This window comes from Melospiza melodia, chromosome 6 (assembly GCF_035770615.1).
Source record: "Melospiza melodia melodia isolate bMelMel2 chromosome 6, bMelMel2.pri, whole genome shotgun sequence".
NCBI classification, from domain to species: Eukaryota; Metazoa; Chordata; class Aves; order Passeriformes; family Passerellidae; genus Melospiza; species Melospiza melodia.
Window position 1 is genome coordinate 6,833,584 of NC_086199.1, and position 15,055 is coordinate 6,848,638.

Sequence of the window (15,055 nt, forward strand, 5' to 3'; positions counted from 1 at the left end):
AAACCCACCTGGTGTCCCGGCAAATGCCCATTCTCGTCACCCTCCCCAAACCAAAGCCATTTCTGATGCACTCCAGACCCAGGGGAGAATGGAGAACTGGAGGTGATCTCCTTGCTGCCAGGAAGGGAGGGAAACTGCAGATCACAGCAGAAGGAAGCAGCATGAGAACAAGTGGGTCTCTATTGTGACCCCTGTTATTACAGCCACAGAAAAGAGCAATAAAAACATGTTAAGGATACCCAAATTGTAACCTATTAAATTACTGTGATGGATTACTGTCAAGGTGATGTACTCAACAGGGTACACTGTGCTTCAGCTAAAGGTAGAAACCTTATTTTCATGCTCTAATCCCTCCACCCACTTCTTCTATTATCACCAGGATGGATACCCCCTCAAGGAAAAAAAAAGGTTCCCATGTGCAACTAGTTATATATGCTTAATAACTTGCACTTATTAAAGATATAAAAGGATCAGAATTATAGGCTTAGCAAGGATTAGCAAGCCATAAGTGCATATTTCTGCAACTACTACACTTTTTATAGACCTGTCACACTCTGAGATAGACTTGTATCATTATATAGAGTTATATAACCATAAAGAGTTATATCACTGGAAGCATTACAGCATTGTCCCAGACAGACTTGATTATCAGAGTCTGGCTCTAGCAAGTGAAAAGGGAAAAGGAAAAAAAACAAAGCGACTTCAGGATCCTGCTGTGCCATTTCCTGATCCCATCTGTTAACAACACACTGTCCTGAGTTGTAGGGGGCTTATTACCACAACTTTGCATCCTGATTCTACATCCCCTCATTATTCACGAGAACTTCCCCATCACTGCAGAAGTGACAAGCCTGATGTTTCACTCCACAGAGACTCCAGATAACCACTGAGAATCCCAGCCAACAAAACATTCTAAGTTTACATAGAGGCCAGTTTTTTTCTTCACTGATGATAACAAAGGGAATAAAACCATTGCTCAACTAGGTGAAACTCCCCTATTAACCAAAATTGCTGGTCTTTTTTTTTTTTTTCTATACTTAAACTTTTTGTTCCATAGACTCTACAGCACTCCTGGCTTCAAATGGTGTTAACATTTTAAGTGGCTCCATTCATCCTTCTAATAGTTAGGGCCCAGAAAAATGGCTTAATTTTTTTCCTGACAAATAAGCAGAAGATTATTACCACTGTGTGTCTTTGGAGGAATTGAAAGTCTTCAGATGTTTTTAAAAGGCCATTGGGTAAAGACAGAATAAAAGCTCAGCAAGCTGATAAAAGCATCCAACTGTGACCTGACAATGGTACAAACATTAAAAAAAAAAAAAAAAAAAAAAAATCCTTTGGGTTTTATTCACCTAAAGAAAATACATAATAGGATCTTTCATATGCTTGTAATGGACTTCCAGCTCTGCTGTGCACAGAGAGCTGGGGATCTGGCCCTCTGCCACCACAGGTGGGACCTGCTGCTTGCTGCTGAATCCACATCAGACAAACATCCCATTAGCAAAGAGGAGCAGGAGAAGGAAAGGAGAGATCAGACAAGCACAGCACAGCTCCTTAACCAGAAAATAAAGCACTGGCCCAGTGACCACTGAGGGCAGCCATCACCTCCTGCCTCTGCACGAATTCTCACACCTCTTCTTCTTCCACACTGCCCCCATCCACAGCTCAGTAGCCACTGGCTCAGGAGCTGGGGCACTAAAAACCCAAACTCAAACCAATGGAGGGGTTCTCTCTACCCTCCAGACCCCCAAGCTGCTGGTGACACCTTCACCCAGGAGGGAACACATCAACCAGGAGGCTGATCCTTCCTTCAGCCAGGAGGCTGATCCTTCCTTCCATCATCAATTTTGCTGCTTCTGCTGGAGTTGCTGGGGGGTTGCTGGAGTTTTGACTCTTTTGACTGGTTAGACACTTTTTGAAGTAATTTTCCATTTACAAGGAATGGCTTTACAGCAGGTTTTGGTCACTGTTACATTGCCATACATCATAGGTCTCCCACGCATCACCCAGCAATAACAGATTGGAGCGCAAGTAACAAGAAAAGTCAGTCCAATCTTCAGTCAACTGCCTGCACCCTCTCAGAAAACGAGGGTTTTGAACTCTGTCACTGTATTTTATGAGAGGAAGGTGGCTTTTAAATATCCCTTTTCTCAAGTCTTGCTTACAGTCCAGTAAGTTTCAACAGCTTTCTGGTCTGCAGCAAATTCACAGCCTCCTGGGTGAGCCTGGGAAAAATTTTCATTACTTTTACTCTCTCTGGCAAGCAAAGCTCCTTCCTCTTCCCTTCTCCCTCCTCCTCCTCCTCCTCCTTTCAGCACTAACAGAGCAAGTGGTGAGCACACAGGTAAGCAGAGACACACCATCTGTCACAGTGTCCCAGACCTCTCTGACTCCCTCTGCTCGCACAGGGCTTGTCCCCATGAAGTCAGCTGCATTTTTTGCACTCAATAAACACGTTTTTAAACCCACATCAGGAAAAAAAAATCCCACCTCACCCTGGCAATGTGCTTTGCAGTAAGACAACTATTTCATTTGTGTGCCCTGTTTTCCAAACCCAACAAGCTGCCTGACACTTTTGGGCAGATCTGCATCCTCAGCATCACTCTCTGTCCCTCAAACCTGCTGTTCCCTGGCAAGGGCTCCACGAGATGCCAACCCCACCAGGTATTTCCACACAGACACTCTGCAGTGTAGATACAACCAATGGCATGATTTAAATGCCTCACATGGCATGATTTACTGAAGCTTCACAACAAAGCAACACACCGTTGAACAGTGCAGAACGTTTTGGTATGGAGAGATTATTGCATAATGGCATCAATATTTTATTCCTGCTGAATTTTTTATCTCGAATTTACTGCTCCCATAAGTAACACACAGTAACTCATCTGCACCATAGTTACTTATGTATTATGTATTGCATGGTCCTGGCAGAATTTCTTAAGAAATATCCTTCTTTAAAAAAAAAAAAAAATAGCCTTTTCAATGGCAAATCCCAGCACTCAACAGCAGCATTTTATTGAAACCTTTCCCACAAGACTTTAAAAATTCTCTGCTAAATTTTAACGTGTATGTTTACCAATCTCATAATTCAAAAAGGAAGTGGCCTGGCAGCTTCTAAGCACATTGTAATGTTATCTGCAGGGACAATGAATTATGTATCTCCCATAGCACCATGTCTGACACAAAACCACTATGATCCCAGTGCCGTGGGATCCCAGAGACCCACACAGCTGAGACACACAGGGTGATAAAACAGTGCTGCTTTCCCACCCTGTTACAGTAAAGTGCTGCAAATATTTGAATATGTTTTCCTTATATCAAGGATGCAAAAGACAAGCTTTAATTTATACAGAAGCAGAAGAAAAATCGGGTCAGTGGTTTGTGATGATGAGGTTTGTTGGAGGAACAGATCAATGCTCTTCAATGCTCTAACCAAAGCAGATTCCTAAGGCTCCAATTCTGTGTTTTAAAGAAATGTGGGAAATGTGGCTGCACTGCCTCTGCAATGCTCTGGTTGAGTTTTGGAGGTTTTAGAGTATGACTTTGACAGAAGTGAGGTCTCTTTAGACATAGAGACAAGCCACTTTGGCTTCTGAGGGCAGTATTTTGTGATGTCCATTATTAATATCTGGCATTTTAATTAATGGTGCTCTCCCATGCAGCACACAGGTCATGCATTTCACTGCTACTGCTCTTTCCCATAGGAACACATATTCCTGTTCTGGATGCCACATGAGTTCTGCTCCTCCTCAGCCACGAGATGGGGAGGGGAAGAGCTCAGACCCTGGAGCACATCCCTGCCTCCCCAGGGAAGGCAGCAAAGTTTGAATCCCCCACACTGAGAACCCAAAGGAGGCAACATTCATGATTTCTGCATCTGAGAGCCACCTTCAGTACGTTCTCTCTGTCCTGCTGCAGCCCAACACTTCTCAGTGCAACTCAGTCCTGTGGGAAGTGGGGCAGAGCAGGGAAAAAGGGGGGATTTGGGAGCTGTTCCATGTGAGATTCATCTTGGTTCCCCCAGAAAGCATCAAATAGGGAACCTTACAATAGGGTTCTTGCAAAGACTGGCTTTTTCCTTTATGAGCTCACATTATGTATTACATACACTGCAGCAAGGAGCCAGCCCCATGCCTTCAGATACCTATAAAGTCCTTTTAATTAACTGACATTTACCCTAAAAAACTCTGATTCTTTCCAGGCAGAAGAATTCCACATTATAGAGCATGAAGAGAAATAAAGAACATTTTCAGGTTGCTAGCTAAATTGTAGAGGCAATAAAGTTTATGATGGCTGGGAAGGTATTCCTATATCAGGATCTTATAATTTTATGGATAATACTCTCTAGACAAAAAAACCTGTCATATTCAGTGTTAGCTCGGAGGGGAACCTTTCATTTTAAGTCTGCCTTTATAAACTGACTTCTCAGTTATCCAAACACTTGCAATAAGTGCTATCTAGATATTAAGAAGCTGTTTGCATTCAAATGACACCAACTTTTTATCCTGAAGAAGATGGCTTAGAGCACAGCAGCTCCAAGTGAGATATCAAACCTTCTTCAAGCATGAAGGGAAAAACACAGTACAGAATTAATCATCAGGAGGCAACTTCCAAGAGATGTGGATAATGTCCTCCTTTATGCAAGCATGCATTGTTTCACCCAAAGCAATACACATGTAAACCTGACACAAGACATGTGTTTTGTAACTGAAGCAGAGGATGATGCTGTCAGATCCTCTGTACCTTTCCCCACAAATTCCTCCTGCAAGGCTGCAGGCCTGGCCAGGAGCTGTACAGTGACAAGAGCATTCCAACAAAATCCTGCCCTGCAGCTGATAAGTAACAAGCACAATGCCCACTGCCATGCAGTCATCACTCCTCAGCAGCAATAAATGACTCAAGCAGGATGTCTCACATTTCACCTCCAAGAGGGAGAATGGGAAGAAATATCAGCATGTCATCACAAGGAGCTGGAATTATTTTTTCCTGAAAAGATGACACCTGTCCCATAACAGAAAGATCTCCCAAAACAGCACAGCATTCAAATGATTCAAAACTGTGTAATTTTTAGAAAGTGCCTGCTGTAGTGATGAAGAAGTGAATTACAAAGAAAAATGAAGGCTTGTGACTCTAGAAAAACATTGCTAGGGAATTTCCACTCATGGTAACTTATCCTATTTTTTTTTTTTACTAATTTAGGAGAGTGGCATTGAAACTCTGACAAGTCACGAAACATTTCCTCAGTTCAAGACACAGATCACAGACATGACACATCCCTGGGACAGGTCTGAGCTCAAGCATTTACTTCTATCCTTCACAAAATATAATAATGTATTTCATGTTTACCTTTTGTTGAATCATCTTCGATCGGTTGCTTGAATAAAGTGATATCCTTAAAAGTGCACAAGAACAAAACCACTTTTTCATGTTCATTTCTTATAGGTGCAATTTGCATGTAGAACCAAACTGGGGTTCCTGGAACAGAGAAAAAAGTGACATTGGAATGGGGTGTAGCACAAACTACCCCCAACCCACAACATTTACACATTATTAACACACACATGTAGTTTAGCCGTGTATCTCAATATTTCCACATCTTCCAGAGTTTTTAGTTTTACTTCCTCCAAGGAAAACAACATATTCCCCTTTTTACAGCTTCAATAACCTAACTAGATGATAAACAGAGACAGAAGGCTATATAAAAATTTATTCTGAAATAAAACACATTGTTCTTCCCCTCTTGCTCTTGTTTTTTCCCAGCATGTTGCACAAACTGAGGTTTGAAGTGTAGAAAGGTGAGAAAAAAACCAGGTGAATGGCATCTTTGATTCTCTCTTTACATAATATGGAGCTATCAAATCCAAAAATGATGGAATATACTGTGAATTGCTCCAAATTTTATATGACTACATTATTTAAGAGGATCTGAGTTGGACTCTCAATGTCCTACCAGGACAAATCAGATTTGATTTCTTTTTTTGTGTTTCAGGTCACACCTCCACCTCCTCACTGCCCTGCCCAGTGCAGCACTCTCCCAGCACAGTTATCTCTACTTAACTTCTGAAATGAAACCAAGTGTTTTTCAAATCCCACCACCCACCAAATAAACAGCCAAAAAGAGCCCTTGGTTTTGGAGTGGCCAGCTTGGCTTTTGGTAAATCCCCCCTATTTGCAGAGGGCTCCTGCAGGTGCTCAGGAGCTGAAGCTTCCAGGCTAACAAGGCTAACACATGCATGGCAGTGCCCTACATACATGCAGGTGTGCTCCACAAGGGGTGAAATCCTACAACACTGGAGCAATTTTCTTAGAAAACCCTGTTCCCCTGCAGGGCTGGGAATGTCAGATGTTCTCCATCCAGCAGAGCTCCGTGTCCCTCCCTCCCAAACGAGCACCTACGCGCGCTGCACCATAAATGCCTTCACAGCCAGATAATTACCTCTGGGATTTGATGTGCTTTCAGCCAGTTGACAGAATGGCTTTTCTCCTGAGCTGCCTGAGAGCTGACACATTGACACAAGCCTCTTGCCCACTGCTATCCCCCATGGGCACTGCTGGCCCCCCCAAATCTCCTCTGATGCACCAGGTCTGGGAGCTGTGCCAGGAGCTGCAGCACAGGTCCCAGAGGGCAGAGAAAACCATTTGGGCTAGGATTACTGTGGGGAAGGTTAAAACCCACAAGGGTTTATTGAAATTCAACCCAGATTAAACCAGTAACTCACTACCAGTAAACTGGAGAAGTGGGAGAGATGTGGGACTGCTTTTTGTGACAATTCCAAAGCTATTATGCCGATTACTTGATTATCCTAATTCCCAGTTGCTAACCCAAGACAAAAGACTTTTCATAACTACTAAAACAGAGTGCTGCAGCTTTCTGGAGAAGTAATTTGCACTTATACCTGGGAATCCATTGGAACCCTTGGAGATGAAAGCAAGTAGGCAAAATACCCTGCACAAGGGTGCTGACAAAAATCAAAGACAGAGGCAAGGTGGCTACTGCTGTAGAAGCAGCAAAATGAGAAAAAGCAAAAAGCAGGTAAAGAAGTTTCCTGACTATTACCATATAGATATGCATATAGAGAGGCATGCATATACATACATACATACATACATACATATATATATATATATATATATATATATATATATATATATGTAGGCATTCCTAATGTGGTTGGTGAATAGTTGTGTGGGCAGGGGTAAGGACTATATAATAAGGGAATGCAGCAAAGCAGAAGAGGGTTGTAGCAAGCTTTCAAGTCTTGCAGCTGGAAGCTACAAGCTGGGTTAGAACACACCAAGGGGAGTGTTGAAGGCAGCAGTCAAACAGATGCTGCCAGAGAACATCAGCCCTTAAGGATCACCTCTAACACAGCAGAGAAGGACGGGAAAACAACCTGAAAACCTCAAAATCTCCCTCTGACAGAAGCAAAAGGGAATGGGTAAAGGAAAAAAACAAACAAACAAACAAAAAAAACAAACAAGCAAAAAAACCGCCAAAAAATAACACATTGTGCCACATTATCAAAAATACACACCTGGACCTTCACTTTAAAAATGTGGGTGGGAGGGTGCTCTGAAGGCACTGCAAGCCTCGTGTAGGTGATAAACACAAGCTTTTCCACACCTACACTCTGCAGAAGTACATTCATACCAAGAGATAACTAATCTTTATTTCCTTCTCTGCTCCAATTTCCAGCCTGGGGGATTAGCAGGCAGTTTCTTCCTAAGGACCATCTTCCACAAGGCTCAGAGAATGACAAATGGAAGGAAACCCTGAGCAGAGCAGCTGCTGAGCTGGAGCCCAGAGTGAGCCTGTTAGCATCAGTGAGGGGTTGAGGTTCTGGGCTCTGGGTGATGGAGAAGAAAGCTGACAACAGATGTTATAGATGGGAAGTGACTCAAGCCCAGAGAGAAATACTGAGTAATTTTCCATAAAGTCCTTCTGTAATCCTGCATAATTTATGGAAAGTGTAGGCTCGGAGATCTGGGCAAAGGTGAAGATTTTATTAAGGCAACTGCAGCTCAATAAATCTCTGCAGCATCATCAAGCTCCAGCACACAATCCACAACCCAAAGCAAAAAGCATCTGCCTTGTTACAGGAAAGTCACCAAAAGAAGACTTTTCTCTTCTTATACATAAATAAAATAGAAAGGCATATAATGCAGGTCCATTCTAGAGCAAGAGCTAAGAGCAGCATTTACTAAGAGAAGCCAGGGTTGGAGTGAGCACAGGGTCTCTGGGATCCACTTTGGAAATCCCATGGACACAGGGCATGGCAGTGCTGGGCACCACCACTGGCAAAGATACCCAACATGAGCCTGTCCCAGGAGATTCCCCTGACATGAGGGGGCATCCAGGTGACCTGGAATGCACAGGAAACAGGAAGAGAAGCAGAAGATCTGTGGAACAGACACATCCATATGCTTAGGAACCAAAAAGAGGTCATTTGGAGGGCTCTCCTGGGCACCTGCGGGAACAGCTGGACTTCAGAGCTGCTCTGGCTTCTCCCTTTAATTAACATGTTGGCTAAAATGCCTTGATGCAGGCAGAACTGAGAACTCTACAAGCATTTCCTGCTATTTTAGTGCCCACACAGGAAGATTGAGTCTAAAAAGGGAAAACATAGGTAAAGCATAAGAGGAGGTGTCCAGGACGCTCCCTTCAATGTCATGAAAGGTTTGGGTGAGTTTGCAGTGAAATGGGGCAGTCAGGCACAGGGAGCTCTTTCCTGAGGCGCAGCATTCACTTCCCTCAGCCACAGCATGGAGGGAAAAGCTCTGGTAATCCCATGTCAGCATAAAAGGTAAAGCTCTGGCAATCCCATGTCAGCATCAAAGGCCACCCAGGGGAAGCATGGCCTCAGATTCTGGGCTCCAGGCAGGTGAATCAGGGGAAAAGATCCCCAGCCCCACAGCCTCTGTACCCTGTACTGAAAGCCAGACTGTGGAGAACATCTCCATCAGGATTGGTCTTGGGCTGCTCTTGGCCACCAACCCTGTCACCTGGACTAACTCTGTGCAGAGAGAGGAACCAGTTTTTTTGGAGCACCTTTAATCACAGTTTTGGCTTTCTATCTTGGAAGATGGCCTGTGCTAGGGAAGGAGGCTGCACAACCACCAGCTCAGCAGATCTGTCCACCATGCACGAGTCCAGCAGGAGGCCACACAACAGCATGGGCTGTGCTCAGAATGTGCTCTAAATCAACAAGCCAGTGCTGCCCAGGACAGAAAATGTGGCTGGAATGGCTCATGATTAAGAAAAAATGAAGAAAATCTCCAGTTCTGGCAACTTCCTGCAAACCCAATGCCACCAAGAAGAAGAAACAGAGGTCCTGAATCTCATTGAGCCACCAAGTCCCTGGTTTTCTAACTAATCCCTGGGCTATGTGCCAGCTTAATGCTCTCCCCAGAGCTGGCACATATTGGTTTACACACACAGAGGCATCTCAACAGCACCAGGAGCAGCCACTCCACAACCAGGGCCTGGCTTCTCACTTGTGGAGACCTGGGGGAGTTTCCTGAGGGATGTGGGGGAGCCTCATTCAGCATTTCTTTTCACTTAGCCCAGTCAGTTTCCCTTCAGGGAAACAATCCTCAAAACTAAATATATTTTTGAAAGAAGGAGTCAGACTAGAGACAGCAGGGAACAACTACTATTCTTGGCAATCTGAATGCTTGGCCTGAAAAGAGAGATCTCTTCCTGAGCTGTGGCAACCAAAATGCCTATTTCTTTTCCAAATCTTGCCCCAAATTTACCCATATATCAAAATAAAAATTTCTTTCAGTCTATTGCATGCTTTCAATATGCTTTACCACTCCCAGCACCACACACAAATATATACATACTGTTTTTCTTGTAGAGGAGAATTTCAAAGCAGTTTGACTCATAGTTGTCGAAAGTCTGTCTGACTTTTTCAATGGTCTTCTTGTCTGTCAGTTCACCATACATAAAACTGAAAAAAGAAAAACATTCTCTTTTTTTCTAGACAAGCAACAACATTGTTACAATTACCCTAAATAGCAAAAGCATTAAAGATGCTATGAACTGTCATTTACCAAGGTTTAATTATGATTTACACCCCATTTAAATATTTAGAGTGTCACAAGGACACCTACAATAGCAAGTAACCATGACCACCTCCTTACTGCAAATAAATCCAACATAATGCTTCATTAAGTGCTTTACTGAGTATATCTTTGAGGATATAAGGTTAGAAAAAGCTGACAGCTTATGAAACCATTATCACCACAGCTGCAGGCCATGGCAGTATTCCTGTCAAAACAGAAAAAATTGAACAAAACCTCTAAAATCTCCCAAATTTTGTTCAATCCTCCTGAAAATCCTTCCAGAGGAGGGATGTAAACTACTACAGGTAAAGGCTGTTGGCTGAACCAATGGATGCAAGTCTAATCTTGTCAAGATGCATCTGGGACAATGAGATAATTTGAATTCTTTTACTAAATACCAATCCAAATGGAGGTAGGATTTAAACAGTGAGGAGCAATGACTGCAATGTGTAGCTATGTCCCCACTACGATCAGACAACCAAATCCATCCTCATTTTCCTTACTGTATACTGCATTTCTTTAATAGTTCAGTGGAAAATACTAGAAAGTTTTTGGAGACTCATCCCTCTCCAGGCTGAGAATGTAAAAATGTAATTTTAACTCTGCTATTTCTTGCCACTTAAGCATCTCATCTTTGCATTCTTTTCCAGGTCAGACCTCCAGCTGGTGTAAGCAAACCCAACCCCCTGACCTTGCTTTTGACAGCCTTTGTAAGGAAACAGCCAGGCTTTTATTGTTATTCTCCCCTGGATTAAAAATAAGTGAAGGCTGCCCTGTGCTAATTCCCAATTACAGGCCTGAAAGAAAATGGAACATCAGATAAAAGCTTCCAGACACTTGGATGAATATAATTTTAATTGATCAGACTTTATTTCCTCCCCCCACCCCTTCTCGTAGTTCACAAACAGTTTGAGCCTCAGCTGAAACAGAAACAGAAAGCCCTGAGAATATGAAAGGGAAAAGCTATCAGTGCCTCTGTGGTTTCAGTGCAGCTTCTCTTATTGATCAACAGACCTCCAAAGGTTCAATGAACATTTATTTTATGTCTAGTGCTCTGAAAGAAACAATAAAACAACACAGTGGTTAGAGGCTCAGCAAGCATTAAAATACTCAATGAAGGCCAGACCATGAATCTTTTCCCTTCACAGCCAGCCCAGGGAAGCAATGGAGCTGCTCCCACAACAGGGTGGTGCCTGGTTGTAGCATTCACATTCTCTGAAAAAATCCCTTCACCCAGGGTTTTTCTCCTGGGAAGCTGAGAAGCCTCAGAGAAAAGGAAAACAATTCTTATCTCATTTGCTTCTCCCGTGTTTTGCTCATGTGGAATGTGTTTGGAGATTGTTTCCCCACAGGTGATTGTTTCATTGGGTTCTGGTGTGAGTTGTTTTGACTCTTTGGCCAATCAGGGCCAAGCTGTGTCGGGACTCTGGAAAGAGTCACGAGTTTTCATTATTATCTTTTTTAGCATTTTAATAAGTATCTTTTCTGTATCCTTTAGTATAGTAAAGTATTCTTTAATATAATACAGTATTATAAAGTAATAAATTGGCCTTCTGAGAACACAGAGTCAGATTCATCATTCCTGCCTTTGTCAAATACAGCAAATACAACACCTTGTCTGGGTGATGGAGGCATCAGAGTGGCTGCAACATCTGAGTGTCACTACAGCTGCCTCTTCACTGATAACACAGGCACAGGCATTGATTAGATGGGGCATTGGGAAAAACATCACTGAAAGGGTGCTCAGCCACTGGAGCAGGCTGCCCAGGAATGCTGTGGGATCACCAGCCCTGGAAGTGCTCAGAACACATGAGGATGTGGCACTTGGGAGCATGGCTGTGTGGTGAAGGTGGCGGTGCTGGGATGGTGTCACCTTTGGGACAGCAAAGGAGGTGCCACCAGAGGAGCTGACAGCAGGAAATGGTTTTAGCCAGGCACGAGGCCTCAGTAATGTCCTGATTGTCATTAACAAGCACAGGTGTCTCGAGGACATGCAGAACACAGCCTACTGCTGCTTTTCAAATGACCTGCCATCATACCTGCCTTTCCCCATTTCACCTGATAACCTTTTATACATTTATACAGGAGAGGACAGCAAAAAGAGTTTGATATTTTTAATTATTTTTTTTTAATCTATGCCTTTTTTAATGCTCTGATGCATCTCTTTTCTGTTTTCTTGAGACTTAAAACAATGTTTCTCATAGTCCTGAAGGAAAAAATAGTAAGAATTTGTTGAGTGCTTGATTTTACATCATTTATAATACAGAAAGTCATCACTAATTAGTGTTAAAATGACAAATCCTACTTGATGATGAGAGGTGGACGATACCAGTTAGTGCTGCAGAACATGATCAATCAACTTTATGTTTTAAATTACAAGCAGCTTATTGTTGCAGTAAACCTGTAATGCTCAAATCTCATATTATATTCACACATAAAGAGACATTTTAAAGGCTTCTGGAACAATAAAAACATTTTTCAGAAGGCAATTTTTAACAGCACCAAAGGAACCTCAGAGCCTTTTACTGCATGAGTTATATAAGATTTTTGCTTATCACAAGTTTAATTTAATTTAGTCTGTCCTATTTTGTACACATGGAGGGACTCCTACTTCTTTAGTCAATCACTCTGTCTTTTTCTGCCTTTTTTTTTTTTTGTTATTTTGTGCTTGTCAAATGCTTTGAGTGCAAACTGTACAAGACATAAATATCAAAACCACTCTGCTACTGGGACTCTTACTACACAGAAAACACACTTATCAAAGAGAAGCAAGACTTGCTGAAGTACACAGAGAGGAACAATCTTAGATATTTTCTCCACCTCTAAAACAGACCAGCTGTCATTTAGGACGCCTGGGCTCCCACCTTCCTGTTAAAGCATCTCTTGGCATAGAAAAGCCTCAAAGTTTGAAGGTTCACATTGTGCTGCTCTGTCCTTTGCCAGGATGCAGAGCAGCAGCATCAGAGCAGGTCTGGGTTTGCAGGGCAGCAGCAAACTGCAAAAATTCCTCCTTCCTTTGAAAGGAATTATCCAGGACAGAGGAAAAGTGAAGCACTGAAGGCATCCAGCCCTACACCAAATTTACAGCTCTCTTCATCCAAAAGCAGTCAAGGCAGCAATTACAGGAGACAAACATCTGCCCAGGAGGAACAGCAAAAACAGATACACATCTGTACATATTTAGTAAGGTGAAGAGCAGACACCATTGGCACTGTAAGGACACACAAAACTCAGGCCACAGAGGTGCCACCCCAAATCCACCCTTCTTCAAGTCCAGCTGTACCCACCACACACAATCCCATTTCTTTGAGCACAGTGGGAATTTTGCCATTAGCTGCACTAGAGCCAGGATTTCCCTTGCAGGCTGGTTTTTAATCCCATATGTCAGGGCAGCAAATCAAAACAAGGCAGGGCAGAGATTCTGACCAAGTGTTCCAGTGGGAAAATCTCATGTGCAAGGAAAGGCAAGCAGAGCAAAGCCTGGAGTGAATGCCAAGTGCCAAATGCCAGGGTAGGTCCATTAAAGGATGCCTGCTCTTCCAAAGGCATGATGAAATCACAGAGCTTAGCTGATAAGCAGCAATATTCAGAAAATACTGAAATAACTTGCAACATTAAACTGCACTTCAGTGTTTTACAACTGTTTATTCTTTCATGAAGACACACATGGTCATGTCTGGGGACAATTGGGCACAAATCAGTGATTTTCCTGGATGCTGGCTGACCTACACCTCCAGCAGGTCTTTTTTTGGTTAAATGGAGGTTAGAGGTGTCTCAGTCACATGAACCCCGTTCCTCCTGGACTGTCAGCTCATTTTCACCTGGCACGGCAGATGAAAAGTTCTTCCACCTAAAAATTCTCTGCATTTTAGCACTCACTTATACCAATTATTCTATATATCAGCCCAAGCTACACATGCAGTTTTGAGTGCCACGTGAGCTCAGAAAGAACACATATCAACTCCCATCACCCAATATAGCCTGACTCCTATGTACAATGTGCTTTTTATATAGTGCCTGTGAAACTAAGGAGACTGGCACCCATACTGAGGGATTTCTAAGTGATTTTCCTGCCAGTGAGCATACTGTTGCTGATTAAAAAGATGAGAGAAGTACAAATGCAAAGGAATTACCAGCCTGTCACAGGACTAGCTCATTGCCTGAGCTGGAACAAAACTCACTCACACCTCCAGTGCCTTCAGCTGATCCACCTCTCCCTGTGATCTGTATCAGGCAAGACCATCTGAGATTTAAAATCACAGAACCACAAAATTATTTAGGTTGGGAAAGACCTTCAAGATCATCAAATCTAATTGTTAACCCAACACTGCCACATCCATCACTAAACCATGTCCATGAGTGCCACACCTACACAGCACATGAACAGTCCCAATGCAGGGGATGGGGTGGGAAAGAGTGAATTCTCAATGCACTACCAGGAGAAAAGTATGGCTGAAAGATGATTTTGAAGCACTTATAGCCGGAGGCCAATTGACCAAACATTGCAATATTTATAAATTGTCCTTTATCACACTCGTGATCAGTAATAAAACCAACTTGGATCAGGGGCTAGATATACATTGTTAGTATCTGTTTAGAGATTGTTTACCCACAGGTGATTGTTTCATTGGGTTCTGCTGTGAGTTGTTTTCACTCTTTGGCCAATCAGGGCCAAGCTATGTCAGGGCTTTGGAAAGAGACACAAGTTTTCATTATTATCTTTTTAGCATTTAGTAAGTATCCTTTCTGTATTCTTTAGTATTCTTTTATATATTATAGTATCATAAAGTAATAAATTAGTCTTCTGAGAACAAGGAGTCAGATTCATCATTCCTGCCTTTGTCCTTTGTCAGGGCACCTTGTTTACAATAACCAGCAGGTGTTGCTTTCTGGAGGAAGCAGTGGCTGTCCCCTTCCAGGGACAGGATCCCTGCCCACCCTGCCCCTGCCAGCTGAAGCATCAACTGATCACCAGGGTGTGGCA

At 42.8% G+C, this 15,055-nt stretch overlaps 1 protein-coding gene across 1 annotated transcript in view; it reads right to left on the bottom strand.

Moving 5' to 3' along the window:
* The window catches only part of KCNH5 (potassium voltage-gated channel subfamily H member 5), a 153,286-nt gene that overhangs the window by 123,995 nt on the left and 14,236 nt on the right, over nt 1-15,055 (bottom strand). Inside the window, exons 3-4 of the mRNA XM_063159762.1 lie at nt 9,850-9,956; nt 5,350-5,478 (exon numbers count right to left, since the gene is read on the bottom strand). Of these exons, the coding sequence (XP_063015832.1) occupies nt 5,350-5,478; nt 9,850-9,956 (236 nt within the window). The remainder of the gene's footprint in view (nt 1-5,349; nt 5,479-9,849; nt 9,957-15,055) is intronic.